The sequence below is a fragment of the Ochotona curzoniae genome, unplaced genomic scaffold (genome assembly GCF_017591425.1).
Source record: "Ochotona curzoniae isolate NIBS_2020 unplaced genomic scaffold, NIBS_Ocur_1.0 contig_291, whole genome shotgun sequence".
Lineage (NCBI taxonomy): Eukaryota > Metazoa > Chordata > Mammalia > Lagomorpha > Ochotonidae > Ochotona > Ochotona curzoniae.
Window position 1 is genome coordinate 14,336,115 of NW_024465649.1, and position 27,507 is coordinate 14,363,621.

Genomic DNA, 27,507 nt, shown 5'->3' on the forward strand with positions numbered 1-27,507 from the left:
GGGAAATAGGGGAAAATACGAAACTGCTTGGCCCCGGGGGGCATGGCGTCTATCTGGTGTAGTGGGGAAAACTTCCGGCGATCGGCTTAGGACGCGCTGAGTCACGGTCTAAGCCTCCGCCTAAGGACTGAGGAAGGGGCGCGCCCAGGATGACACGGGTGAGCAGAGCAAAACTTGGCCGCTCGTTCTCGCCACTCGCTTTCCTGTTTCCTGAGAGGCCTGCTCCCCGTCTGCAGCACTCCGGCGCTGGCCTCAATCAACTTCCCGGCCTACGTCATAAACAAGGCGCAGCTGACCAGGGCCCTTTCTCCCGTCGTCCTTCACGGCACGCTCCCGGCCTCTCCTCCCTCGCCCCGCCCACCATAGGTTTCGAACTGTTCTCTGGGTGCTCCCGAGAATCCAGCCCTATCCTTTTGGTTCCTTCTCCTGCTCGAATTCCATTGGTTGTTGACGTGCGCGTAACTGCTTTCTTACCTCATGATTGGCTCAACATCCGCGTCACCGGCAGCCCCCGGGTGGGGGCGGGGGCGGGAAGGAGGGAAGTTGGCGTGAGGGAGAGCGGCTTGGGGGAGGGGTTCAGGCCTGTCCTCCCCAGCGGCTGCGGCGGCACCAGCGCCGGCCTCCACCGCCTCCGGGACGCGGAGGAGGAGGAGGAGCAGCGGCTGGAGGAGTCTGTGGAAGGGGTGGGCCCCGGGGAACGGGATGCCCGGCGCTGCGGCTGGGTGGTGAATGCTGAGGAGTGTCCCGGTAGCTGCCGTGTGTGCCGCCGGCAGGAAGTTGTGGCGTGAGGCCGAGCGGGAGCTCGCGGCGCTGAGGAGACTCGGAGCGCGGGGTCGGTGCGGAGACTCTGTAAGACCCTTCCTCCCACGGACCATGCCTGGAAGGAACAAGGCGAAGTCGACCTGCAGCTGCCCTGACCTGCAGCCCAATGGACAGGATTTGGGCGAGAGCGGACGGGTTCCCCGTGTGGGAGCGGATGAATCGGAGGAGGAGGGACGGAGGGGGTCTCTCAGTAATACCGGAGACCCTGAGATCGTCAAGTCCCCCAGCGACCCCAAGCAGTACCGGTGAGGGAGGAGGCTGGGGCCGAGGGGGAGGATGGGGGGCGGCCTCTCTTCGGGTCTTTCCTAGGAGCAGCGAGGCGCTTCCTCGGAGAAGGTGGAGGCAGTTAGAGGGTTCCATGCGGTGTGCGCTGATCCGGGGCGAGGGAGAGAGCAGGGTTTGAGGTGCACAGGGAATCGGGGTGTCGGACTGGGAAGGGGTGTTCGAATACTTTCGGCGTTCGCTAAAGCGAGGAGAGAGGTTGTGAGGGCGGGCGGCGGCATGGCGAGGGGGGCCGGGGCGCTGTGTTGTGAGGAGAGATGGGCAGGGTCGTCGTCGGAGAGGCGATTGAAGGGGCTCCTAAGTCAGAGGGGCCGTGAGTGGATGGTGGTCGCAAATGGACGGTGGTGTGGCTTCTGCACCGGACGTTTGCCTCCTAATTGCTCTAAGATGAATGGCCGTTTTCCACTCCTAGTTCCCTGTCACTCTAATAATGGTTGGGCGACCTCTCGGAACACTAGAGAGAGGCCTGCTGGGTGAGCTGTGGAAGGCTTGGGAGGTTTCTTCTCATCTTGAAATTCTCAACGTTGGATGTATGCAGGAATCCTCTAAATCTCTTGTTGGACGAATTCCCAAGCTCGTTTGGTAAAATACCGCGACTGCGGTGTAGGTGACATGGAGTTCGTATTGTCCGACAACTTTATTTTGGTGCTTGAAGAACTTAAAGCCTGCAATTTGCTTCTGAACTCAGAATAACAAAGCTAAATAATAACAGTTCTGGCGTGAAAACTATGTGACCAGTCCAGCAGCATTTACTGATGGTTACAAAGTTCTTACTTGATGTTGAGTTCACAACTTCAGAAGGATTACTTTTCTGAATTTGTTATGAATACTCTGGTGTTAGAGCAGAGAAGAACCTAAGTGAGCATTTTGCCCGCTCAGTTGACAGATGGCTGAAATTGAGGTCTAGCTAGAAAGCTTCAACAATTCCAAGTAAGATCAGCCTCCTTTCTCCTCTGGATTAAAGAGAGGAACAGAACACAGTTGTTGTTGGTATTTTTACCTGGCTGGCAGGGTGCTGTCTGTGTCAGTGGGACAGATTTTCTCCTTTTCTCATTAAAGATGTGCTTGTATTGATAACACATAAATGAACAAGTCACAAACCTGATAGAATTTTTCACCTTCCAAACTAAGCTGTCAGTAATGGCCTAAGTTTTTTTTTTCCCCTTGCCTATGTAAAGTTACACGATAGCTAATGTTTCTGAAATACATTCTGAGTAAAATCCTATTCTGATTTGACTGCTTTACATGTATAAGAGTACTTCAGAGTTAAGTGAAAGGCAGAATTAAAAGATAATGTGAGTTTCCTAAGAACTTTCTGAACATGTTTTGTATTATTTAATAACTTCGCTTTTGGCAAATTTGACAAAAAACACTAAGGCTTACTACCATGCCACACACTGAGCCAGCATAGCTTTTCTGAAACTTGGGTGGATACAATGTAACAGATTTTATTTTGGATGATAAACCAAGTTGTTTAAGACAATCCTTGCCTTCAGGAAGCTTATTAAAGAGATCTTGATGCATTTAAAATGTAAGTAAAACTAGGACACTAAAGTTTAATAATGGGAGTATGTGCGGCAGATTTTTGGGGAATAAAATGAGCAATGGTAAATCTTGCCTGAGGAGAAAATTAGAAAAGACTGTGAAAAGGGAGGTGAAAGGGTGTTCCTTGAACAAATGTTGGTTTCTTTCTGCACCTTTTGTCAAGTTGCTGTCCTTAGTTTCAGTTTATTTTAAAATGAGGTCATCCATTACAGCAGCAATGTTTTTTCTTTTCAGATTATGATTGGTGGTGGGAATGAAGAGACTGACCCTTCAGCCTTTGTTTCATTCCCCAAATGGTTGTAATAGCTAGATTGGGCCAGGCTGAAGCCAGGAGCCAGGAGCTCCTTCCTGCTCTTCCACATGTGTGACAAAGGCCCTAGTACTTGGGCTGTCTTCTGTTGTTTTTCTAGACATATTAACAGGCAACTGGATAGGAAGCTGAGACCCTCTGGCACACTAGTATGGGATGCCAGCATGGCAACCATGGGGTAACTCACTGTACCACAATGCCAGCCCAGCAATGTTTTTTTTTTTTAATTCCTCTCAAAACAGATTTACCTTTACCTATGTATTAGAGTTCTGACTACACTTCTGAAGAAAGCATTTTACTTTAAAATACAGGTGGAAAACCTAAGGACTAATTGATCTTTAAAGACTTATCTAAGGTAATTTCTGTAGCCAGAAACAGAAATAGGTGACATCTGCAGCCCAGAGAGCTCAATGATCCTGCCAGGGTGGGTTTAGATAATTAGTGAAGCCTTTCCAGGCAGGACTGATTCCCTTTCTCATTATGTTTCGGTGAAACTTTGTACATGGTCCATTACCTTATACAGCCATTGTATAGTGCCACTTGTATGTTTGAAAAAGGACCAGGAATCTATTTAAAGACCTTAACACCTTTATAAAGATTTAATAAGTAGTTGCCTGTGTAATTTTACTTAAGTATATGTATGATTTATATTCAGCTTTTAAAAAATAATGAGTATATATTTGCATATCTAGTATATTTTGTTAGGGATCCTTATAAGCGCTTGGTGAGTGTGGATTTTTTTTTTCTTCCTGGAAGGAATGAAGGACTCCATGTTGGGAACTATTACTCAGATCTTTATTGATGTAGAGTGGAAGTTCTAGATGGACAGGATTAGCAATGGTGCATTTTATATAGGGAAATTATTTTAAGAATGAAGAGCATATGATTTTAGGAAGTTTGAATTGATTAAATATAAAACATTTTCTGTTTGTAAAACAACACTTGTATTTTGTTTTCAAAGATTTGTTTTTATTTATTTTTATTGGAAAGGCAGATATACAGAGAGAAGGAGAGACAGAAAGGTCTTGTGTCAACTGGTTCACTCCCCAAGTGGCTGCAGTGGCTGGAGATGAGCTGATTCAGAGCCAGGAGCCTTCTCCAGGTCTTCTGCGTGAGTGCAGGTTCCCAAGGCTTTGGGTTGTCCTTTACTGCTTTCCCAGGCCACAAGCAGGGAGCTAGCTGTATGGGAAGTGGAGCAGCTAGGACATGAGCTGGTGCTCTCATGGTATCCTGGTGTGTGCAAGGTGAGGACTTCAGGCACTAGGCTACTGTGTTAGGCCCAACACCTGTATTTTTTGAGAGAAAGAACAAATGAAAAAGGCACACCACCTGCTCCTGAGGGCAAGTCCTAGCTTAAATTTGGCCATCCTGGTATCAGTAGATTGTTATCTTAATTAGTTCCCAGCTGTAGAAAATAATGGATGCATGTTGAATTAGGTGTGGACTATTTCTGAATATTATGTTGTTTACTTTTGTATGCTGATAGCAGGAGGAGGATTTCAATTCAATGAATAGGACAACTTGGAGTACAATAAAATCTGCTGATTTCCTGAGTAACTTAGTAGTGGGGCGACTGACTTGTGAGCAAAATCCTTAGGCAAATCTAAGGTATCAGAAGTTAGATATTGCATATATCAGAGACAAGAACATTTTCTTTTGTATTAGATAGGAAGAACCTGGGCTTATTTATCTTTTCCACTAAAATCTCTAACAATAATGCTTCATTCAGTATGTGTGGCAACAATTCCATCAGTATTTATCTATACATGTTAATCACAACCTTAGTGTTACAAAATAATTTGTGTATATAAATTTTAGGAGCTGTACAACATTCAGTTCCTTGCCTTGAGTCCAAATCTGTCTGTTTTGTAATCTTTCTGCTTTAGAGAGGCAAGCTATTACCTTCATGAGATTCAAACTCAATTCACTGAGTACTTTTAAGGTTAAGACATTCAATTTTTTGAATACTAATGTGACTTTAATAAAATAAATAAGGTTTATATTATATGAGCTACAGAGAAGGAGAGGAGAAAGGAAAGAGAGGAAGGAAGGAAGAAAGAAAGATCTTCATCTGATTTCCCGAGTTGCTTTAAAAGTCAGGGCTGGACCCCTCCCCAGATGGCTGCAACAGCTGGAGCTGGGCCAGGAGCCAGGAACTTCTTCTGGGTGTCTCACATGAGTGGAGAGGTCTTGGTACCTGGACCATCTTCTGTTGCTTTGCATGGTGCATTAGGGTGCATTAGCTTGGAGCTGGATTGGAAGTGGAGACCCAGAACTTGAATCCATGCCCATATGGAATGCTGACACTGCACATATCCACTATGCCGCATTACTGGCCCAATAAATAAATCTTTTGTCTCTTACCATTCCTTAGGCTGATTCAGGTATACTGATGGGGTGGTAAATTCATATTGTTGCTTGTGACTAAGGTATGATGAGTTGTTTAAAAATAAGTTATTAAAAAATAAAATAAAAAAAAAACTTCAAAAAATAAGTTGATTAAAATGATGAGTGTTTTAAAAATAAGATTTAGTATTAAAACGTGATGTTTTTGAAAGAGTGGTCTGTGGTGATAAAGGCTTTGGGCTTCAAGGAGCTTCCGATCTGCAGTGATTTAATCAGTGAGCAGATCCTGAAAGTTGAAGAGTACTTACTGGTGGAAAGTTTGGATTGACTATAATAAATATAAAGCACTTTTTTTTTTAAACCAAAAAAAAAAAACAGGCCTACGTTTCTGTGGGGAGGAAGAGAACAAATGAAGAGGCATGCTGGCTCCTAAAGGGCAAGGTGTTAGAATTGGGATATGTGGTTTAGTGTTTTATTGCATCTAATTTTCTATTTACCAGTTATACAACCTGGGCAAGTTAACTAATCTCTCTAAGGTCTATTAGTAACAGAACACAAGGGGCCTGGGGGATACCAGCTTGTAAACAACTGACATTGAAAAGAGCAGTTAGGATACAGGTGAAAAACTAGATGATAGTGGCCCTAACATTTTGTTAGCTTTTTACTTGAAGGACCAGGTGTTGGAGAATGCTTTAAGGGCTGAATGATTATGGTTAGATGTTGGTGAGAGGATTCAATGACTGAAACCAGTTTTTGGAGATTCATGAAATTATTTCAAATGAAAGCACTTTCAAAAGGCAATTATATGGAAACAAAACCAGGTTATAGTGAATAGAGGAATGAAAGAAGGAAGTTTAAATCATGAGATAAACATTTTCTCAAGAAATTTTGTTTTGAAGGGAAAGAGATGAAAGGATTTAGGAAGAAGCAGTACTTGGAGTTAAGGGAGAGTTTTTATAAGTAGAAGAGATGAGAGCATATTTACTGCTCAGGAGAAAGGGAAAGACTGGAAGCTAGGGTGGTAGTAGAATTTGGCCCTTTCATGGCAAGGAGGCCACAGGATCTAGACTCTGCTCAGATGGATTGATTTTAGAGAAAAGGAAGAGAAAAACCTCTTTTTTGCCATGTAGAGTAAGGTTTATTGAGATGCAGGCAATAAGGAGTGACCCTTTAGTTGGTCCTTTAGAAAGTTGTAGAAGAATAGGGAATGGCCTTGAGGGTCAAGGTTTGAAATAGCTATTGTAGAGAACAGGCAAAGTGTCCTTGGTAAATACTAAGAATTTAAGAGTTCTTGATGAAGCTGGCATAAAGCAGCGTTTTACGATCAATTTTAAAGTAGTAGTTTAGTTTTGTAAAATGTGGCGGGACTGGTTTAAAAAGCAATTATAATAGTGTGTTGAAAAAAAAAATAGTGTGTTGAATGGTATATACAAATGGTACTAATCTTTCTCTAATAGATATGTTTCACTCTTTACTCTTTTTTGCTCCCATTAACTCACTTTTTTTGAAGAGTTGTTTTTTAGTGATTTGTTTATTTTACTTGAAAGTAGGAATTGCAGAGGAGGGAGGGAGAGAGAAAGATCCTCTTCATCTTCTGATTCATTCCCAAATGGTCACGGGGAGGATCTGGGCCCATCTGAGGATCCAGAAGCAGTTTCTGGGTCTACTTTGTGAGTGCAGGGGCCCATGACCTTGGGTCATCTCTGCTGCTTTCTTAGGCCATTAGGGAACTGGATTGGAAGTGGAGCAGCCTGGATTTGATCCTTTGTCCGTATGGATACTGGTGCCACAGGGCAGGATTACCTTGCTATTCCCATTAACTCACTTTAACAAATGTTTCCCAGGTTACAAATCTGAGTTTGAACATGAGTGTTTTATTCGTAGTACCCAGCACATTGTAGGCTCCCAGATAATATTTATAGAATGCATAAAAGCATGAGTGCTAACATGCCAGACATTTTCATGAATTCTGGGGGGATATTTTGCCAAGAATTTTTTAGATTAAATTTGTATTCTGGCCAGTTTTTAAAAATAGTTATTGGATGTTCAGGGAAAATGAGTACAAATAGGCATGTTACAGAAGAGAAAGTACAAATTAAAAATAGTATCACATATGGTGATATTTTAGTCTGTTTAATTCATAAACTGTCTTGTACTTGGCACATGATAAGCACTTAAGTGTTAGCTATTGTTTTTAAGGAGTAAAGGGGACCTGCTCCTTGATGTCAAACTACTTCACTACAGTGGGGTGGAGTTGATGTCACTTTGGAAGCATTGATGTGGGCTAGAATGTTTTGAGGATGCTCCTTGAATAGTCTTTTTTTTTATTTTGACAATCTTTACATAGTTAATTTGGGTAAAAAGGTTCAAGGGCTACAGGAAATAGTTGAGACTTCTTCAGCTTTGTTGCAACCAGTGTTGAGAAAATCTTTCCAAGGTCTGTCGGCTGACCAGGTCTACTTCAGTGTGTGTGTAGACCTAGACATTTGCTGCAAAGTCTGGCCAGGAGAGTGGTCTACTCTATTCTGTTTTCCATTTTGTGATGAAGCACTTGATATCCTCTGCTGGCCTAGATGGATTGGCTATCATGTCCCAAATGTGCAGCTGGGCATGCTGACCACCACACAGGCATCAGCAACTGAGGAGGCCCTGTCTTGATATGTGCATCCTTAAGTCTGACCACATCTCTTGTGTTTATCCCTGTGGTTGGGGTTTGAGTCCAGCGATCTGATCGGGGAGTCTCCCATAAACCTCACCTAGGGTAACCTCAGATTTGACTCTACTGTGCTAGCCAGTGAAGGATCAGGTTCAGTGTGTCACTTGCACCAGCCAATGGACATTCTGGTGAATCAGCTACCTGGTCAGTTCTCCCCAGACCTGGCCCAAATGTGTACTGTAGGGTGCTGCAGCCCTGCCTGGCCAGCTTACACCCATTGTGGCTTTTGTTGGTGGGCACTACATCCTAGTCCAGGTTGCCCTCCCTGTCCTCTTCCCCAAGCCCCTGACCTAGCTCTCATGTGTACTGGTGAGTGCTGAGGCTTAGCCCAGTCTGCCCCACAACCGTTCTGGCCCTTGTTGCCGGTGGATGCTGAGTCCTAACCAGCCCTGCTTGGCCTGCAATACAGACCCAGCCCCCCACACACATGCTGATGGGTACTGCAGCCTTGCCTTGCATGGCCTCCAGCCTCAGCTCTTGTGCTGGTCAGCAATAAACATATGTAGGTCATTGTCAAAACCAGAATCCTGGAACTCAGTTCAGGTCTACTGCTTGGGGGCAGGAACTCAACTACTAGCCTCTGCTTCCGCTTAGGGTATGCATAAGCTGGAACTGGAAGGAGAGTTGAAACTTGAAGCCAAGGCACTAGAATACAAGATGTGAGCATCTTAAATGGTGTCTTAATTGTTGTGCCAGTGCCTTCCAAGTTCTAAAATCACTTCTACCTTCCAATGTCTGCACTGGTGGGAAACTGAAGTCTTGAGCCTAGAGCCAGAAATCAGACTCAGGCACTGATGTGGGATGTGGGTACCTTAAACACTTGATTAAATGCCTGCTGTCTATTTTTCTTACCACCACAACCAATAATCTTCCCTGTCCTAATAGTAATAGCTGGTGTTTGTAGAATACTTACCTCTATGCTAGATAATTATTTGGAGCTTGTATAAATAATTTCAGTCACTCCTTAGGAGTTACCATATTTGATAATGTTATTACATGATAGCTTAAATACAAGTGTGAAAATATGTTACTGAGTAGGTACTGAGTACTAGAGGATAAATAGATAATATCTCATTCGATTCTTCCTAAATAGTTTCTACTATGGCAGATAATGTCTAAGTCTCTCTTTTAAATTCTTAATTTTGTAGCTTCATCTTTTTCTTTCCTTGCACTGTTCACATCCTTGCATTTTGGTAGATATTTTCCCTCAACTTTGTTGTTTGCCACATGAATTCAATTGTAACTTTCTCTGTGAATCCTTCCTGATTTTAGCCACTCAGCCATGTTGCTGGCCCTCACAACCCTGCTGTTTTTTATCGCAGAACTTACTGCCATGCATCACACCATGTATTTTCTTTTGTACTGTCTTTAGCCACATGGAATATATCTTTAGAGGTTTAGTGTTATTCATTGCCTTGTCCCTGGTGCCTGCATTAATCCTTTTCATAGTCTTATTTCCATCTCTGTTTACCTGATCCTTTTCTCTAAATGGTATATAAGGATTTGCTTTCAAATGTTACTTTTTTTGGCTTTTGTTTCAGATATAAAACTTTTAATAAGAAGCCCTCGTAGTTGAAGTTCTGTCTATATTCTCACCTTCCATTTTCTTTCTGATCCTTTTTCTCTGTTAGCTGTTGTCTAAATTTCATATGTAAATGTAATATAAGTATATACACAAATATACCATTTCTTCTTTTTTTTTTTAAGATTTATTTTAATTGGAAAGTCAGATATACGGAGAGGAGGAGAGATAGAGAAGAAAAGTGGCCACATTGGCCAGAGCTGAGATTATCCAAAGCCAAGAGCCAGCTCACGTGGGTGCAGGGTCACAAGGCTTTGGTCCATCCTCGACTGCTTTCCTAGCTCATAAGTAGGAAGCTGGATGAGAAGTGGGTCCACTGGGATTAGAACTGGTGCCCATATGGGATTCCTGGCACATGCAAGGCTATGACTAGCTGCTAGGCTACTGCCCTGGGCCCCCATAGATATCATCTCTGTCTACTTATGTGTATTGTTAGCAGGCATCTGGTATTGAGAGCAGAACCAGGACTCCTGCCCAAGCATGTGGGCATCCCGAATTACATCTTAAGTCAAATATCCCTGATGTATTTTAAACTTTTTTTAAAGTTCGCGTGTAGGAATTCTTTATATATATTTAGTCCTAATCCTTTGTTAGTTAAATGAGTTGCAAATATATCTTCAGAGTCTAAGTTACCTTTTCTCGTTGCTTATAATTTGTATGTAATTTGTCTGTTTTGTTAAAAGATTTATTTATCTTTATTGGAAAGGCAGATATACAGAAGAGGAGGAGAGACAGAGAGGAAGATTTTTCTGTCCAGTGGTGCACTCCCCAAGTAATGGCAATGGCTGGAGTTGAGTCCATCCGAAGCCAGGAGGCTGGAGTTTCTTCTGGGTTTCCCACTCGGGTTGCAGGATCCCAACGCTTTGGGGTGTCCTCGACTGCTTTCCCAGGCCACAAGCAGGGTGCTGGATGGGAAGTGGGGCTGCCAGGATTAGAACTGGCATCCATATGGGATCCCAGCGCGTGTAAGGCTATGACTTTAGCTGCTATGCTATTCCGCTGGGCCCGGTCTATTTTTTAAAAATATGGATTGCTAGTTGTCTAAACATACTTTTCCTCAAAAAGTTTGTATGTGAGGAATCACCAGATATTTTCTGTTAAAGTTGCAGGTAACAATTTTTTTTTTGCCAGTCCTCGAATGATGCTTGAAATAAACTGAGAGACTGTAGGTAACAAATAATTTAGGCTTTGTCAGTCAAGAGAGAACATTAAACAAAAAAGTATGTTTATAAAAGAAGAAAGGAAATAAGATTCTGCAATTTTTAAAAATAAATTTTTTATTTGAAAGGTTAAGCTATGGGGAGAAAAGGAGGGAGGGAGGGAGAGATATCTTCCATCCATTGGTACATTCTTCAAATGGCTGCAGCTGAGCTGATATGGAGCCAGGAACCAGGAGCTTCTTTCTGGGTCTCCCACATGTGTGTAGCACCCCAATAATTTGAACTGTCCCGTACTGCTTTCCTAGGCCATACGAGAAAGCTGGATGGGAAGTAGCTGGGACAGGAACCAGTGCCCATGTGGGATCCCAGTGCTTGTAAATTGAGGATTTCACCATTGAGCCATTTCTCTGGGCCCAATTCTGCAAATTTTTAATGTAGTTTTTTTTTTTTCAGTGAACTTCGAATTATATTAGTACTTTTAAAGTAATACATATTTATGGGTAAGATTGATTTGATTTTTGTTGGGATAATGTTTTGCTTTATTGGAGTCCAGAGTGAGGTCCTTGTGACCAAAATTGATTGCAAATGTTTACCATTAATGCTGATTTGTAATGAGATTTTACATGTTTTTGAGACTGTCTCCATACAGATATTGCCAAATACTGATCTCAGTTCATAAATCATTCTATTTGTGCATCTGTATTACTTGCAAGGCATACATTTCTGCCAGATTTTTCTCTGATATTTTATATTTAGGCATGTTATTACATCATAGATTAGTTACTTCCAATTGAAAATTAGGTCGAAGCACAGTTATGGGAATATCTTTTATACTGTAGGAATTGTAATTTTCTTGGAAAATACAAGCTACAAGTATGTGTGACAGTGGAGATAACACTTCCTTGTTATTTTATTTTTAGTATTGTTTACATAGTTGAGAAGGATGCTTACCCGTGTGGGCCTCTGATTAGCATGAGGAGGCTTGGAGGAAGTTGGGTGGGACAAATGTTTCAGTTTTGTTCCTTTTATTCTCCTTGTTTGCTGGAGAGTGAGTGGAGGGGACAACTCTTTGCTGTCTTGCTGTCAAATTACATCAAGCACTTGGTGATGGTGGATGGCCATTGATGGCATCTGAGATACCCTGATGTGGGGAAGAATGTTCTGAGGGTGTTACTTGAGTAGTCTTGATGGTTCTGAGTCATTGTCAGTTTTGTTAAACCAGAGTTGAGAAAATCTTTCCAAAGTCTGTTGGTTGACCAAGTCCACCTCATTGTGCATCCACAGGCCTAGGAACATGTTGTAAATCTTGCCAGGAGAGTTGTTCAACCTGTTCTGTAACCCTCCAACGAAGCACTCCAAGTCCTCTGCTGGCCTAGATGAGCTGGCTGTCATGACCTGCAGTTGCAACTGGGCATGCTGACTGCTACACAGGCATCAGCAACTGAGGAGATCCAGTCCTGATACATGCTTTCTAAGGTTAAACCATATTTCTTGCGATTTATCTAGTGGCTGGGATTTGAGTTCAATGATCTAGTTTTGGGGAGTCCCCCAAGGAACCTTACTGTGAGGTGACCTGACTTTTGTGATCACCAGCTAGCGCAGGGCCAGATTTGGTCTGTTATCAGCATCAGCCAGCACACATACCAGTAGGTGAAACTGGTCAGTTCCACCTTCAACCCTATCTCTCACATGACTGCCTGGGTCCTGTGGGCTAGTCCACCCCAGCTCAGCCCAGCTTGCCACCTGTGGTCCTCTGTGCACACCAGATGCTGTGGCCTAGTTCAGGTGTTCCTCACAACCCCTGCCAAACCTGCCCCCAGCCCTGTTTTTTTGCATGTGCTGGCTTGGTCTGTGGTCTAGCCTGGACTGTAAGCATCCCATCTGGCTCTCGTGCATACCTGTGGGTGCTGCAGCTTAGCTTAGCCTGATCCACTCCCAGACTTGGCCCACATGTATGCCAATGGGTACCACCACCTGGACCAGCCTGGCCTACACCCAGAGATAACACTGCTTGTTTTAGCCTTTGACAACAAGGAAGTGTATGAAGTAGTTTGCTATTGTGATTCAAATATTAGGTTTTTTTTTTTAAGATTTATTTCTATTGGAGAGTTAGATATAGAGAGGAGGAGAGACAGAGAGGATTCTCTTCCATCGTATGGTTAACTCGCCAAGTAGCTGTGACAGCCAGAGCTGAACTAATCCAAAGCCAGGAGCCAGGAACTTCCTCCTGTTTGGTGCAGGGTCTCAACACTTTGGGCCATCTTCAACTGCTTTCCCAGGCCACAGGCAGGGAACTGGATGGGAATTGGAGCAGCCGGGATAGGAATAAGCACCCATATGAGATCCCGGTGCATGCAAGGCAAGGACTTCAGCTACTAGGCTACTGCACTGGGCCCCAAATATTAGTTTTTGCATGTGTTACTTTGGCTTATAATTTTAGGTCGAATTTATTAAGCAATATTATCTGTAGCAAAAGCTAATTTCCAAAGCTGTTTTGTGTTTCTTGATGATAATCGTTGAAAGCAGTTCTTGTTAAAAAAAAATTCCAGTTTTGTTCCGTTGGTTAGATAATTGCAGTAAATTCTTTTTTCCATTGCTAAGCTATTAAATAGATATTCAGATTTATTTCTAACAAAATTTAATAGAATTGATGGGTTCAGTCTATAAGGAGACATGACTGGCTCAGTAAAATAGTTCTTGAACTGCTGCTCAGTAAGCTTCTGCTGCTCAGAAGCTTGGTAAGTCTGTCCAGTTGGACCTTTTTAATGGCCACATGCATTTTTATCAATATCAGAGATAATGCAGAGTCCATTGTAGGTTGTGCTAGATTGGTTTGTTCAGTCTTGTTGAAAATAATCATCTTGGGTTGTCATTGCAAGCTGGTTCTTACCCTGTAGTGCCAACATCCCGTATGGGTGCTGGTTCCTGTCCCAGCTACTCCACTTTTTATCCAACTCTGCTTTGTGGGCTGTGGAAGCAGCAGAGTATGGCCCTAGTGGTCGGACACCTGCACCTACTTGGGAGAGCTAGAAGAGATTCCTGGCTCCTGATTGCCCTTGCAGCCATTTGGAAGTGAATCAGCGGATGGCTGATGGGAGCAAATCTGTCTCTTTGTATCAGTGGATGGGAGCGAATCTGTCTCTTTGTATCTCTTAACTTTCAAATAAAAATAAGTAAATATATATATTATATTTGAAAAAGAAGTACCTTTGAGTGCTGTTAAGAAGGGGGGGAAAAAGGCCTGGCATGGTAGCTTAGTGACTAAAATTCCTCACCTTGCATGCCTGGGATCCCATGGTGCCGGTTCTAATCCTGGCTGCTCTACTTCCCACCCAGCTCCCTGCTTGTGGCCTGGGAAAGCAGTAGAGGCTGCCCCAATTTGCCTTGGGACGCTGCACTCATGTGGGAGACCCGGAAGATGCTTCTGGCTTCGGAGCAGTTCGGCTCTGGTCGTTCTGGCTGCTTGAGGAGTGGGCCAGCTGATGGAAGATCTTTCTCTGTCTCTCATTCTTTCTGTATATCTACCTTCCCAATAAAAATAAGTAAATCTTAAAAAAAAAACACCCAAAATAATGTTCTTCTAGATAGAATATTTGTAACAACTAATTCCTTAGTCACTTCAAATTCAGCACTGACACCTTGAATTAATAATGGAGTGATAGAGGTAACATCTGTAAACATACCAAGAAATAATCTCTGGTTCACTTGCAACATTATTAAAGATTAGTTTGTTTTTGATAGAAGAAAGCTCTTCCATCTGCTGGCTCCTTCCCCAAATGACCATGATGTACTGGGCCAGGTGGCAGGGGTCTAAATACTGGAGGCATTTTCTGCTGCTTTTCCAGATTAACAGGGAGCTGGGGTTGAATTGAAGCAGCCTATTGAGTGGTGTCTTAACTGAGTGTTCCACAACGCTGGTCTCCATCACTAAGATTTTTTTCCCCCCTTTTTTGATCATTTTCTTATATTTTCTAGGTAGTCATATTTTGCAGTGTCTTATGTTAATTTTGAATATTTGTAATTCATAGCTCCTAATTATTTGTATTTTGGATCTTATTTTCATTCAGTACGACCTTTAATATGCTGATGAATCGATATGAAAAAGGATATTTTGTCCATCCTAATTATTTTTATTTTTATTTATTTATCTTTTAAGATTTATTTATTTATTGGAAAGTCAGATATACAGAGAGGAGGAGAGACAGAGAGGAAGATCTTCTGTCCGATGATTCACTCACCAAGTGAGCGCAACGGCCGATGCCGATGCTATGCTGATCTAAAGCCAGGATCCAGGAACTTCTTCTGGGTCTCCCACACGGGTGCAGGGTCCCAAGGCTTTGGGCTGTCCTCGACTGCTTTCCCAGGCCACAAGCAGGGAGCTGGATGGGAAGTGGAGCTGCTGGGATTAGAACCGGCGCCCATATGGGATTCTGGTGCGTTCAAGGTGAGGACTTTAGCCACTAGGCCATGCTGCTGGGCCCCATCCTAATTATTTTTAAATGGATGTGTTGTTGACTGCTAAAAGCTACCTTCTGTAAAGTGTTGCTGGGTGAGAGATCACACCATACAAGTCTAGGGAGTCTATTGGCCGAGCTTGGTGGTGGCAGCACCCATTACTCTGGGAACCACCAACATGTTCCTAATTGATAGTTGTACGTAGGTACTAGGCAACCCTTCATCTAAAAACAAACTAGCAAACAGAAAGTCACTCTGGCATTCCAGACTGAATTAAAACCCTGATAGGAACAAATGATCATTACTGTGAAATCAATCCATCAAAATGATGACCTATGTTCCAGCGTCCCCAGCAATATAAATTATCCTAAGAGATGTGCAGTAAACAACCTGGACACATTAACAAGATTGTGAACATTCACCTTTTCCTGGATTTTCTGCCCACATTCCATTATTGCTAGGCCTCACCTCTGCTATAATTCTTAAAAGTACACAAATAAGAAATACATCTTAGCATTAGCATCTTTCCTGACTCTGCCCAAGCAGTGAACAGAGGGTGACTAATATAGACCTATAGGGGCATGTTCAGGGGCTACCTCTGGCTTTGGAATCTGTGGGAAGCAAAAGAACTGGGTACTGGGGAAGCCAAGAGTTGGAGTTCCAGAGTGATGGAAGCATGCGACTAAGAGACCGAGCCCCTCCCCGTCATAGGCCCATGGAGGCTTGAGATGGGAGTGGTTTTGCAATAATGCAATGCTGCATCTCCCATCTCAGGTTCCAGGTGGTGATGGGTGAGCAACAGTTGACTCTCAGGTGGGCAGAAAGAATTACATAGGGAGGCAGGGATTCAATCTTGTGACCCTGAACTAGTTTCCTGAGACCACAACAAAAGCTAAGGGCTTTTGTGCCACATACGTTCTTAATTTGTTGAGTAGATTTTGGATTCTTATTAAATTATTTTTTGGCAAAGTATTTTATATATAATATGATGTGTTTTATTACAAAAGGTAGAAAAAGTATGAAAGTTGCGAAGCATGAAAGTTCTTTGTACTTCTGTTTTTATGTCCTCCCAAGATGTATGTTGTGAGGAGTGGGATGCTAAAGCCGCTCCTGGGATTGGGAAGGGCTGTTTTAAGATGGCGGCTGGCCCAGGGCCAGGAGGCGGAGTTGGTCTTGCCAGCAGGTAAACAGAAAGTCACAGGGAATAGGCTAATGCCCTCGCTGCGATTATGTCATTGCTACTGGCCTATCACGTAGCGCCAAGTGGACCCACGGGGAGAAGTGATTGGTGGAGAACGATATAAAAGTAGTGGGCGACAATGACAAGACGGGGAGAAGAAGAATGGGTGGGAAGAAGTGTGGCGGAGAAAGGGCTGGAAAAGCAGTAGAGAAGTAGTGAGACCTAAGTTCGGGGACAAGAATGGAGAAATGCAGCAGAAAACGGGGACAAGAACGAAGAAGGGTGGCGGAGAGAGGGCTGGAGAAGCGGCAGAGGAAAGCTAAGGCCAATGGGGAAAGGGGCAACTGAGAAAAGGGTTTAAACGTGGCCGCTTTTGGCAGTGAGGGGTCTGGTTGTGGTTCCGGCTTTTCCCAGACCCTCAAGAGTGTGCCTCATCTTTTTAGTGTCGCTGCTGGGCGGCGACAGTATGTTGTTATATTTGATCCGTAGACTTAGTTCTTTTACTATACCTTTATATGCATACTATGCTTATATGTGTGTATACATAGTTTTATTTTAAAAAGCTAGATGTTAGCTTTTCTCTGATAGCTTATTTTACTCAGATGTTAAATACAATTATGTGATTAGCCTTCTTCAGGTGTTAACATTTTTTGTTCATTTGGTAAATATTTTTGGATATTTTATGCAGGTATATGCCAGGTGATATCATAAGATATAGCCAGGAAGAAAAACTGTATCCTCAGTGATAGCACCGTAATGGTTCAGATGTATGTGTTCTTAAAGAAGTCAAGTAATAACAAATGAATAAAGTTAAAATGTGATAAAAGCAAATAAGAATTGGGGTGCTATTGTATGAAATGATTAGATAAACCACTTTTTAAAGGAGATTTATTTAATTTTTATTGGAAAGGTAGATATACAGAGAGGAAGAGAGACAGGAAGATCTTCCATCTGATGATTCAATCCCTTAGCGGCTGCAGTGGCTGGAGCTGAGCCCATCTGAATCCAGGAGCCCGGAGCCTCTTCTGGGTCCCCCACACAGGTGCAGGGTCCGAAGGCTTTGGGCCAACCTCGATTGCTTTCCCTGGCTGGGATTAGAACCAGCACGCATATGGGATCCTGGCGCATGCAAGGCGAAGATTTTAGCTGCTAGGCTACGGCACCAGGTCCTAAAGAAGTAATTTCTGAAAAGGACATTTCATTACAGACTTGAGGGAGGAGAGACAGGAATGCAAATACTGTATTTGGGTTAGAGCTCTTAGGACTAGGGATAAAGAAAGAACGAAGTTCCTGGCCAGCAAAATATGAGTAAACCTCTTTTCCTTAAAAAGTACCTAGTTAGGCCTGGCATGGTAGCCTAAGTGTCTTAAGTTCTCACCTTGCATGCACCAGAATCCTATATGACCAAGATGTACATTGAAGGATAGATTTTTCTTAAGTCGTTTGGTAGAGTCTTTAAGAACTTAAGAGAAAATAGGAGACGCCAAGTGACAGGTTTGCGTGTATATTTAACTTCTAACATGTGTTTCATATTTAGTTTCAGATTTTTAAAATTTATTTTTTACTCCTTTGAAAGGCAAACACATACCCGGTCACACTCACTCACAGACAGAGGAACGGAAAAAAGATAAAGTTCAATTGATCTTCTATCCTTTGGTTCATTCCCCAAATGCTTACAAACTTTTAATCCAGGAAGCTATGTTGTAATTGGAGCCTTCCAAATGGGTGGCAGGGACATAAATACTTAGATTATCATCTGTTGCTTCCCAGGGTGTCGTTGGAAGGAAGGTGGAGTTACTCAGAGCTGGAAATTGAGTCTAGGCACTCTGTTGAGGCACGCAGGGTTGTCATCTGATGTTTTAAATCACTAGGCGAAATACCTACCTCAAAACATACCTGTCATTCTGTTTTCCTGTGAACATAGAAAAAAGTTATTTTGATTTGCTTTGAAAAGCAGGGAGACATAGATGAATTCACTTTCTAAATGCTCACAATAGCCAGGACTGGGCCAGGTCAATGCTAGGAACCTGGAACTCAGACTCCTGGTCTGCTGCATGAATGGCAGGGACCCAACCACTGAAAACATCACTGCCTCTCAGGTTGTGCATTTTTGGGACATTGAAACAGAGGTATAATAGCTGAGATATATCTAGGCATCAGTATGGGATATAGACATTCTAAATGGTGTCAAGACTGCAGTGCCAAGTGCTCACCCATCTATGCATTTTCTATGTTTTGCATAATGGTTTTTTTTGTTATATATTCATTCATCTGTACATGCATATATAAGTTTAACCTATTTTCTGTTTTAGCACTTAATGCGCTGTGGATGTAAGTTTGCAGTTAACCAGCTTCACAATTTCATGACTTCATTTATTGTTACCTAGACTTTAACAGCCTTAATATATTTATTTGAAAGGCAGGGTTACAGAGGGATAGAAAGACTAGCTCTTCCATCCACTGGTTCAGTCCCCAGACCAAAGCCAGGATCCTGGAGCATTTTTGGCATCTTCACATGGGTATAGGGATCTAAAAGTATTTTTAGGCCAAGTTTGTGGATAACTGAAACTGGAGAATGGGGACTACTACAGTGTAAATCTTTGTGTATGTGTATTACTTGGAATTTTTATTTTCCAGTTCTGCTAGGCTGATTGCTTGGGTTGGTATAATGTCATGAACAGCTGAATCTCAAAGTGTTTTGTGGTTTGTTCTTAGGTACATCAAGTTACGAAATGGCTTGCAAGCACTTCTGATTTCAGACCTAAGTAATATAGAAGGTAAACCAGGAAATACAACAGATGATGAAGAGGATGATGAGGAAGACGAGGAGGAAGATGACGATGATGATGAAGATTCTGGAGCAGAAATAGAAGATGATGAAGAAGAGGGTTTTGATGATGAAGATGAGTTTGATGATGATGATGATGATAATGAGCATGATGATGATGATCTTGATACTGAGGATAATGAACTAGAAGAATTAGAAGAGAGGGCAGAAGCCAGAAAGAAAACCACTGAAAAACAGGTGTGAGTCATGTCTATTTTATTTTTAAATTTGGGAAATCTTTGAAATACTTTTTAAATGTATGCTGTGGTTTTAATGGCAAAATTTTTTTCTTTGGATTTTTAGTAAACATTTTAGTCTGTATAATGTTTATATTTTGAAAATATTTTGTTGTAATTCTAAAAAAAAATCTCCTTATAGAAGCTAGTGGGATTTAAAGAAAAAAGAAATGTGAAAATCACCCATACCCATATCTCTTAGAGACAATCTATTTTATTTTGGAATTTATAAATATAAATGAATATTATATCTTAAAAAATTCTAATAACTGAGGCGCTGCATAAGCCTTAGCCTGAGATGGAAGAATAAAATAATATTTTGCCTTTGAAGAAACTGGAAGGAGGAGAAGAAAAGAATAAAATGCTGTGATTTACTTCGATCCAGGTAGTTAATTGATGAATGCCGTTTTCATGAAAAAGCACTAACGCTTTGGAGAAATAAGTGTTCTGGAAGAGTTGAAATAGGGTAGGGGAGTTTAGACTTATTTTTTTTTTTTAAGATTTATTTATTTTTATTGGAAAGGCGGGTATACAGAGAGGAGGAGAGACAGAGAGGAAGATCTTCCATCCAATGGTTCACTCCCTAAGTGACCACAATGGTCAGTGCCGTGCCAATTTGAAGCCAGGAGCCAGGAGCTCTTCTGGGTCTCCCACACGGGTGTGTGGGACCGGTCTTTGCCCTGTCCTCGACTGTTTTCCCAGGCCACAAGCAGGGATCTGGATGGGAAGCAGGGCCACCGGGATTAGAACCTGCGACCATATGGGATCCCGGGCGTGCAAGGTGAGGACTTTAACCACTACACTATTGCACCTGGCCCTAGACTTACTTTGTAGTAACATGAATACATACATAGATTTTTGAGAGGGAGAGTTTTCCTCATAAAGTCTTCTGAAAAGTGTCTTCATTTTTCAGTATAGAGTACTCATTTAGCAGATAGTATTTTGGAGGCATTATAGTGAAGTTCACTGACAAATATTTTCTGGAGCTCATTTTGTGATATTTGTACTAAATTCAATATGCAATTCACATACAAAGTATTTTCAGTCAGATTACTAAGATTAAAGTTTCAAAGTTAAATGAATACCTAAATTCAAAATTTAAAAATGTGATTCACAAGTAATAATGCTTAAAGTAAATCCTACGATAGCCATTCTGCTGGATAGACTTTTTTTTTGGACATTATATCAGTTCTGGCTAACTTGTTGGGATGATTGAGTCATGCTTTTTTAAGAAACTTTTTGCCCCTTACTCAGGTTATGCATAACGCTTGTTTTTAATATAGCATAAGGCCAAGTGATTTTAGCTTGGATGGCATTCCAGGTGAAAACCAAAACACTGAAAACAAATGAATATATGTATTACTTGAAAATCTATATCATGTTTTTATAAACAGGTTGAGGATTTTAAGTTCACTTTTAATTTAAAGTAGATTTCATAATTCCAAATATAATAATAAAAAGGAAGAAATTATAAAAGTGACCGAGTGAATAGAATAGTTGCATTCTGGAAACCTGGGTTCTAATTCTACGCCTTTGTCTGTCTGGATCATCTTAGGCCTTTTCATTTTGTCCTTTCTCCCTTCATTTCTAAAGTAAGATTTCCTAATTTTTGAGATGCATTTTGTTTCTAAGACTGACCATGTCATAACTTCTTATCTGGATATTTCTTATAAATACGTTTCTTTTAAAATCTTTTTAATTGAGTAGTTTCTATCTATATGCAACTTTCTCGTGTTTTGGACTTCTTAATTCTTCTATGAACTGGTAAGGCAATTTAGAAAAAATTGTTTTAACAGCCATAGTAGTTATTGAACCATTATTGCATACCTTAGATTATGTAGCATTTGTGTATTCTTTTGATAAAAGGAGACGTACATCAACTGTTAACCCCTTTTTATTTCACTTAGGTGGATTAAATCCTAGAAATTCACTTTTGCAAAAGCAGGAGGGTCAGATTTTAGTGACTTTTTTTTTTGATGGGTTAGATGCCACCTCTTCCAAGAACTCAGCTAATGATATAATCTCATGCAATCTTGATAACTAATTTTTTGGATCGTATTAGAATAGAAGGAGCCTAAGAAGTTTGAAGAGGTCGAAGTGTTTGATTTCAGAAGCAGTGGATACACTGGTGAAAGGAAAGATTCCATGATTGTAACAGTGGAAAATTGTTTGTTAGTTGAGTGAGTAAAGGTCTGGAAAAGAGTAATGAAGTAGATCAGGTAGGTAAGATGTGGCTGAAGAGAGGTATTGGATTTTGTAGTGCTTTTATGATTTTTGTTGAAAAATGCAAGCTTTGTGTAGGTATGTAGTGATTGAGTTACCAAAACAGATAAGAAGAAAAAAATCTTTTCTGAGAGAACATTAATCTGTTTAAACAAGTTCTCTTCTGAAGCATCGTTTTTATTCCCCTCAGTTTTTTTGTCTCAAAAGAAGTTTTTTTTTTAATATGAATAGCTTGATAAATTAGCAAGGTTGAAATTGAATAATGACATGCTGAATTGTGATTTGTTCAGGGCTTTCTTAATTCTCAAGTATGAATTGCTCAAGTATGACTTTCTTGGTTAGGACATTCTTAAGTATGAATTTCTTTTCTAGCAATTTCAGAGCCTGTTTTTGCTGTGGTCAAAGCTGACTGATAGACTGTGGGTTAAGTCAAGTTATTCAAAAATGTCTTCAACCCAGTTGGTCGAGACAAGAAATCTTTATGGGGTAGTTGGAGTTGAAAGCAGGTTAGGCACCTATTAAACATCACAGAACAGGTTATACTATGATTTGAAGAAGTGGATATTCCCCAATGTTTTGACTTTATGTGTCTAATTCTTCAAAATGAGATTTATAGTATCAAGTGAGGCTGTTTGGTTCTTCAAAAAAAAATTCACACTTTGATTTTCTAACGTATGGTTAAACTTCATTTCAGGTATATGCTATTTTTTAAAAGCTCTTTTTCTCAGCAGGTATCATTTATCAAAATCGTGTTATATAATATCTAAAGTTTACATATGAAATTTGGGAAAGTTAATATTCACTTAATTCTCAAAGGTTCTGTTCTGTTTTTCTTCCTTTTTGTGTATTTAAACCGGCAGTGATATAATGGTATGCCCAAATAATTTAAAATGCAGAAATTGATACCCCTTTTGGTTACCTTTTCAAAATTTTTATGATCTGAAGATAATTTGGAGAATATATGCTATAGTAATCTTTAATAAGAAATAAAGAACTGAAAAGCGTCTTTAAAGTCATAGCTCGTTAGCTCTTAAGTAGCCAGTTTATCTGTTTATGTTAGATATTTTCCTAAAATGTTACTTCACTCCTTATTTTAATACATACAAACTATAACATACTGAGAAGTTTCATGTTTGTTAGCTGAATTACTAAACACTTCAATTTTCTTAGAGATCTTTAGAGGTAATATCTGGATATGTAACTTTGACAGATTTCCAAGATTGGTAATCCAGGGAACAAACTTGGTTTAGAATTCTAAAATGCTGACATGAAACAGTATTTGGGTTGGCCAGCCAGTCTCTTGTCCCTTTTTCTGTCTGTTTCTACTTTTTTCTTTAGGTCTGCACCTGTTCAGCATTTGGCAGGATGGCAGCCGGAGGAGCAGCAGGGTGAAACTGACGCAGTTCTGGTGAGTTTCACTTTGCTGCTCCTCCTGATTTTCAGGGAAAAAATTTAGTTACTTCCTATGGAAACCATCCATCTCCAAATGAATCCTTAAAATGACAACTCGCTATGATTTCTGTATAATTGACTCAAATGTTTGTATGTGTTCTGCTTACTCTAGTCTGCAGCCGCTCTTTGTGTTGGAGTTGGGAGCTTTGCAGATCCAGATGACCTGCCTGGGCTGGCACACTTTTTGGAGCACAGTAAGATTTTGTAAAATATCATTCCTAGGTGGTTTTTTTTTTCCTTCTAAATATGCATTTCAAACAGAAGTAACTGGTTGGATGGAAGTGTGACATAGTCAACAAGAGAAATAGCTAAGATAAGATCCTCTATTCACTGGTTCACTTCTCAAGTGACTACAGTGGCTGGAGCTGAGCCAATTTTAAGCCAAGAGCCAGGAGCTTCTTTCAAGTCTCCCACATGTGGGTGCAGGATCCCAAGGCTTTGGGACATCCTCGACTGTTTTCCCAGGCCATAAGCAGGGAGCCAGTTGGGAAGTAGAGCAGCCAGGACTCAAACTGGCGCCCATATGGGATCCTAGTGCTTGCAAGGTGAGGATTTAGCCACTGAGCTGTCATACTGGGCCTGGATTCTTCTATTGAGTTTTGTCGTACCAACAGAAGGGTCAAATAATTGTCATGCTTTACAACTTATCTAGTCTTAGTATGAGCAGTGTCTTCTCGGGTAGCAAGGCCCTGAGATGCCAGAGCAACAGAAGAAAAGAAAAAAAAGCCATGATTGATGCAAAAACAAATGAGCTTCAGTTTAAATATTGTTAAATGCAGTTATAAATACTTGATGTATATTTTTCTGAATTACTTTTACAATCTAATTTTCTAAGCTATTTGAGGATAAGCATCACGTTGTGAGTCTTATAGTAGCAATTTGCATATGTGCTTGTGTTTATATTTTAAATATTCTTTAGTTTAAAAATGTATAGGCATAGCAAAGTTTCATAAATGAAAGTGTCATTATCCAGATATGACTATTGGTAATGAGTTGGTCTATTTTTCTTTCAGTTTTTCTACATACATGAAAAAATTGTCTTTGATCACAACAAAAGATATTGTCTATATCTTTGTGTTCTGTGACTTTGTGTTCTTTCCACTTAGTGGTATTCATGGGTAGCTTGAAATACCCAGATGAGAATGGATTTGATGCCTTCCTGAAGAAACATGGGGGTAGTGATAATGCCTCAACTGACTGTGAACGCACAGTCTTTCAGTTTGATGTGCAGAGAAAATATTTCAAGGAAGCCCTGGATAGGTATGTAAATCAAAATTTTTTTAAAAAGATCTTATTATCTAATAATACTTACAAATGAGAATATTGAACATAATCTGTTATGGTATGTTTCTTTTCAGGGAATATCCTACTTTTATAAAGAATTGTCAGAACAGCATATTTGGAAAATGGAACAAATTATTAAATATACTTTGGCACTTTTCCTTTGTGTTACTAGTCAGATCTAGGCCTGGGATGCTTGTCACTTGAAAATTGATACTCAGGAGGCAAGAGTTGGCGCAATCAGGTTTATTCAAGAAGCCGACTTTCTTGGTGGAAGGCGGACTTAGTCCCAAATTTGTTCTTCCAGAATGCAGGCTAGCAAGGGTACTTTTTTTTGTTTTGTTTATTTTTTATTTAAAATTTTGAGTTTTCTCATACAATTCTGTATAGTCCCAGATTCCCATCCCCCTGACTGATTTTTCCAATATTGTCCCAACAGTACAATTAGCAGGGGGACTTTAAAAAGGAACAGAAGGGGGGAGCCAGGAGAAAGGGAAGCAAAGGCTAAGACCAGATGCATGTTGACCTTTCTCCAGGTGATGATGAGCTGGTTGGAGTCACAGTGGTTACTAGTTCTGATCCTGCAGTCATCAATCCAATCCTTTGGTCATGCTGACCAGGCAGGGTCAGGTTACTTTGCAGCTTTAGCTGGCTATCTCAAGGGCAGTTTCTGGAATGTACAAGCTTTATTTATCACTGAACAGGCACTCTAATTAGTCATAAACTTTAGTAGTCAGCCTTTGTTAAAACATGGGACGGAAAAGGAAGATATACAGTATGGTTACATTTGTATTCATAATTAAATTGAAATTCTTTAATACATTCCAGTTTTGTAAATAATGCATTTTTGTTTAATATTTATTTGACAGAGATGGAGAGCTCCCATTTGTTGCTTCACTCTCCAAATATTTGGAATGGCAGGGCTAAATAGATGAAAACTCAACCAGGGTTTCCCACGTGAGTGGCAAGAACCTGATTATTTGAGCATTTTGCCTCCCAGGATCCTTCATGTGGCAGAAGCTGGAGTCAGGAGCCAGAGCTGGGTATTGAGCTAGGTGCTGCAGTAATTGAACACAGGCATCTCATGGCACTGAGCCGCTAGGCTTACCTCTAATGTAGTTTCTGTTGAGTCATAATTTCAATTAATTTGTTTTTATAATTTGGGAGAAAATATGGAAAGTATGGGAAGCAAAATATGAGAAGCAAAATATGAGAAACAAAAAATGAATTTTTCTCTATTCCAGAGATACACAAGCAGTTAACATTTTGATATAGAGCCACACAAATTTTCATATATGTAGGATAGTATTGTTCATACTTTTCTGTCATCTGTATTTTTTGGATTTATCATTTTAACTGATACAAGTTCTTATAATTCTTTAGTTTACTTATGTAGGTTATATAATTACACAGTTTACAATTTATAAAGGTAAAATTTATAACTGCTTTATATCATTGGCAATATAATTTATAACTATATATTATGGTTATTTTAAATCTGTTATTTATATATAAGTACCATATATTCAGTCAGTTACATAGTTAACTAGTTTCCAGTTTTCTAAAACTATATGTGACGAATATCCAAATGTCTGTATACATCCTTGATTATTTCTTTTAATTAAGTCCTAAGAATAAATTATTAGATTGCATGTATACTTTTATAGCTTTGAAAAATAACTTGTAATAATAATTGGAGAGGGAAGCGGGAGGTAGAGATAGAGATCTACTGGTTCACTCTCCAGATGTCTGCATCGGCCAGGGTTGGGCCAGGTTGAATGAAGCCTAGAGCCAGGAGCTTCTCCTGATCTCCTTTGTGGGTAGCAGGGGCCCAAACACTTGAACTATCTTCTGCTGCTTTGTCAAGGTCATTAGCAGGGAACTAGGTAAAAAGTGGAGATGAGTGACAAACTGGCTTTTATATTTGCATGCTGATATTACAAGGCAGCAATTTTACCTGCTATACAATAACATCAGCCCCTTCTTGTATCTAATTCTTGACTTTTCCTAGTGTAATGTAAGTCTGTTGAAACTTGAGATTTCTGTTTACCTTTTGTTAATTTAACTGTAGTAGCAAGAATTTGATAGACATAGTGCAATTCATACATAACAAAATTTATCATAAAATCAAGACAGATGACTGAAAGAATGTTTGAAAGCCTGATAAAGGTTCATTTTTCTTTTTTAAAATAAGGTTTATTTAAATTGGGGGCCCAGCACGGTGACCTAGCGGCTAAATTCCTATCCTTGAACGCTCCAGGATCCTATATTGGCACCAATTCTGAAGCCGGCAGCCCCGCTTCCCATCCAGCACCCTGCTTGTGGCCTGGGAAAGCAACAGAGGACGGCCCAAAGCCTTGGGACCCTGCACCTGTGTGGGAGACCAGGAGGAAGTTCATGGCTCCGGCCATGCAGTTACTGACTTTTGCAATAAAAATAAATACTACTACTACTATTAATAATAATAATAAAGATTTAAATTGGAAATTCAGATTTACAGACAGGAGAGACAGAGAAAGTGATCTTCCCTCTACTGGTTCACTCCCCAAATGACCCCAGTGGCTGGAGCTGCACTGATCCAAAGCCAGGAACCAGGAGCTTCTTCTGGGTCTCCCATGTGGGTGCGGAGTCCCAAGGCTTAAGGCCATCCTCGACTGCTTTCCCAGGCCACAAGCAGGTAGCTGGATGTGAAGTGGGGCAGCTAGGATTAGAACCAGCATGCATATGGGATCCCGGCACGTTAAAGGTGAGGACTTTAGCTACTAGGCTATCGGGCTGTGTCCCAAATGTTGAATTTTCTTAAATAACTTGTCTTGTCCTTAATAAATTAATTTCACCTGGAGAAAGCTTAGTCAAATTTCCATGGCTTGAAAGCATTTACCATTATTTGCAATGGAATAAACACGTTTTCCTGAACTCCCACATTAACAGCTTTTCTGCTGGGAGAATTAAAAATGATTCCGTTGCATTGCAGACAATGCAAATGATGCCCTAAATCATAAGCTCATATATTCTTAGAGGAAATTAGGACTGTTTTGAGGGGAGACATTAAGGCTACAGCTCTGAAAAGGAATGCATGTTCCTGTTTTG

At 40.7% G+C, this 27,507-nt stretch overlaps 1 protein-coding gene across 3 annotated transcripts in view; it reads left to right on the forward strand.

Annotated features, from left to right (window-relative positions):
* Positions 1–584: 584 nt before the first annotated feature.
* The window catches only part of NRDC (nardilysin convertase), an 84,495-nt gene continuing 57,572 nt past the window's right edge, over positions 585–27,507 (forward strand). The window contains exons 1-6 of one of the 3 annotated variants that reach the window (XM_040978547.1): positions 642–1,067; positions 19,114–19,423; positions 22,057–22,190; positions 23,023–23,092; positions 23,249–23,330; positions 24,243–24,396. In XM_040978547.1, the coding sequence (XP_040834481.1) occupies positions 730–1,067; positions 19,114–19,423; positions 22,057–22,190; positions 23,023–23,092; positions 23,249–23,330; positions 24,243–24,396 (1,088 nt within the window). In that variant the 5' untranslated portion in view covers positions 642–729. Of the gene's footprint in view, positions 1,068–19,113; positions 19,424–22,056; positions 22,191–23,022; positions 23,093–23,248; positions 23,331–24,242; positions 24,397–27,507 lie in introns of all 3 variants that reach the window. The other 2 variants (XM_040978548.1, XM_040978549.1) reach the window with 2 other exon arrangements.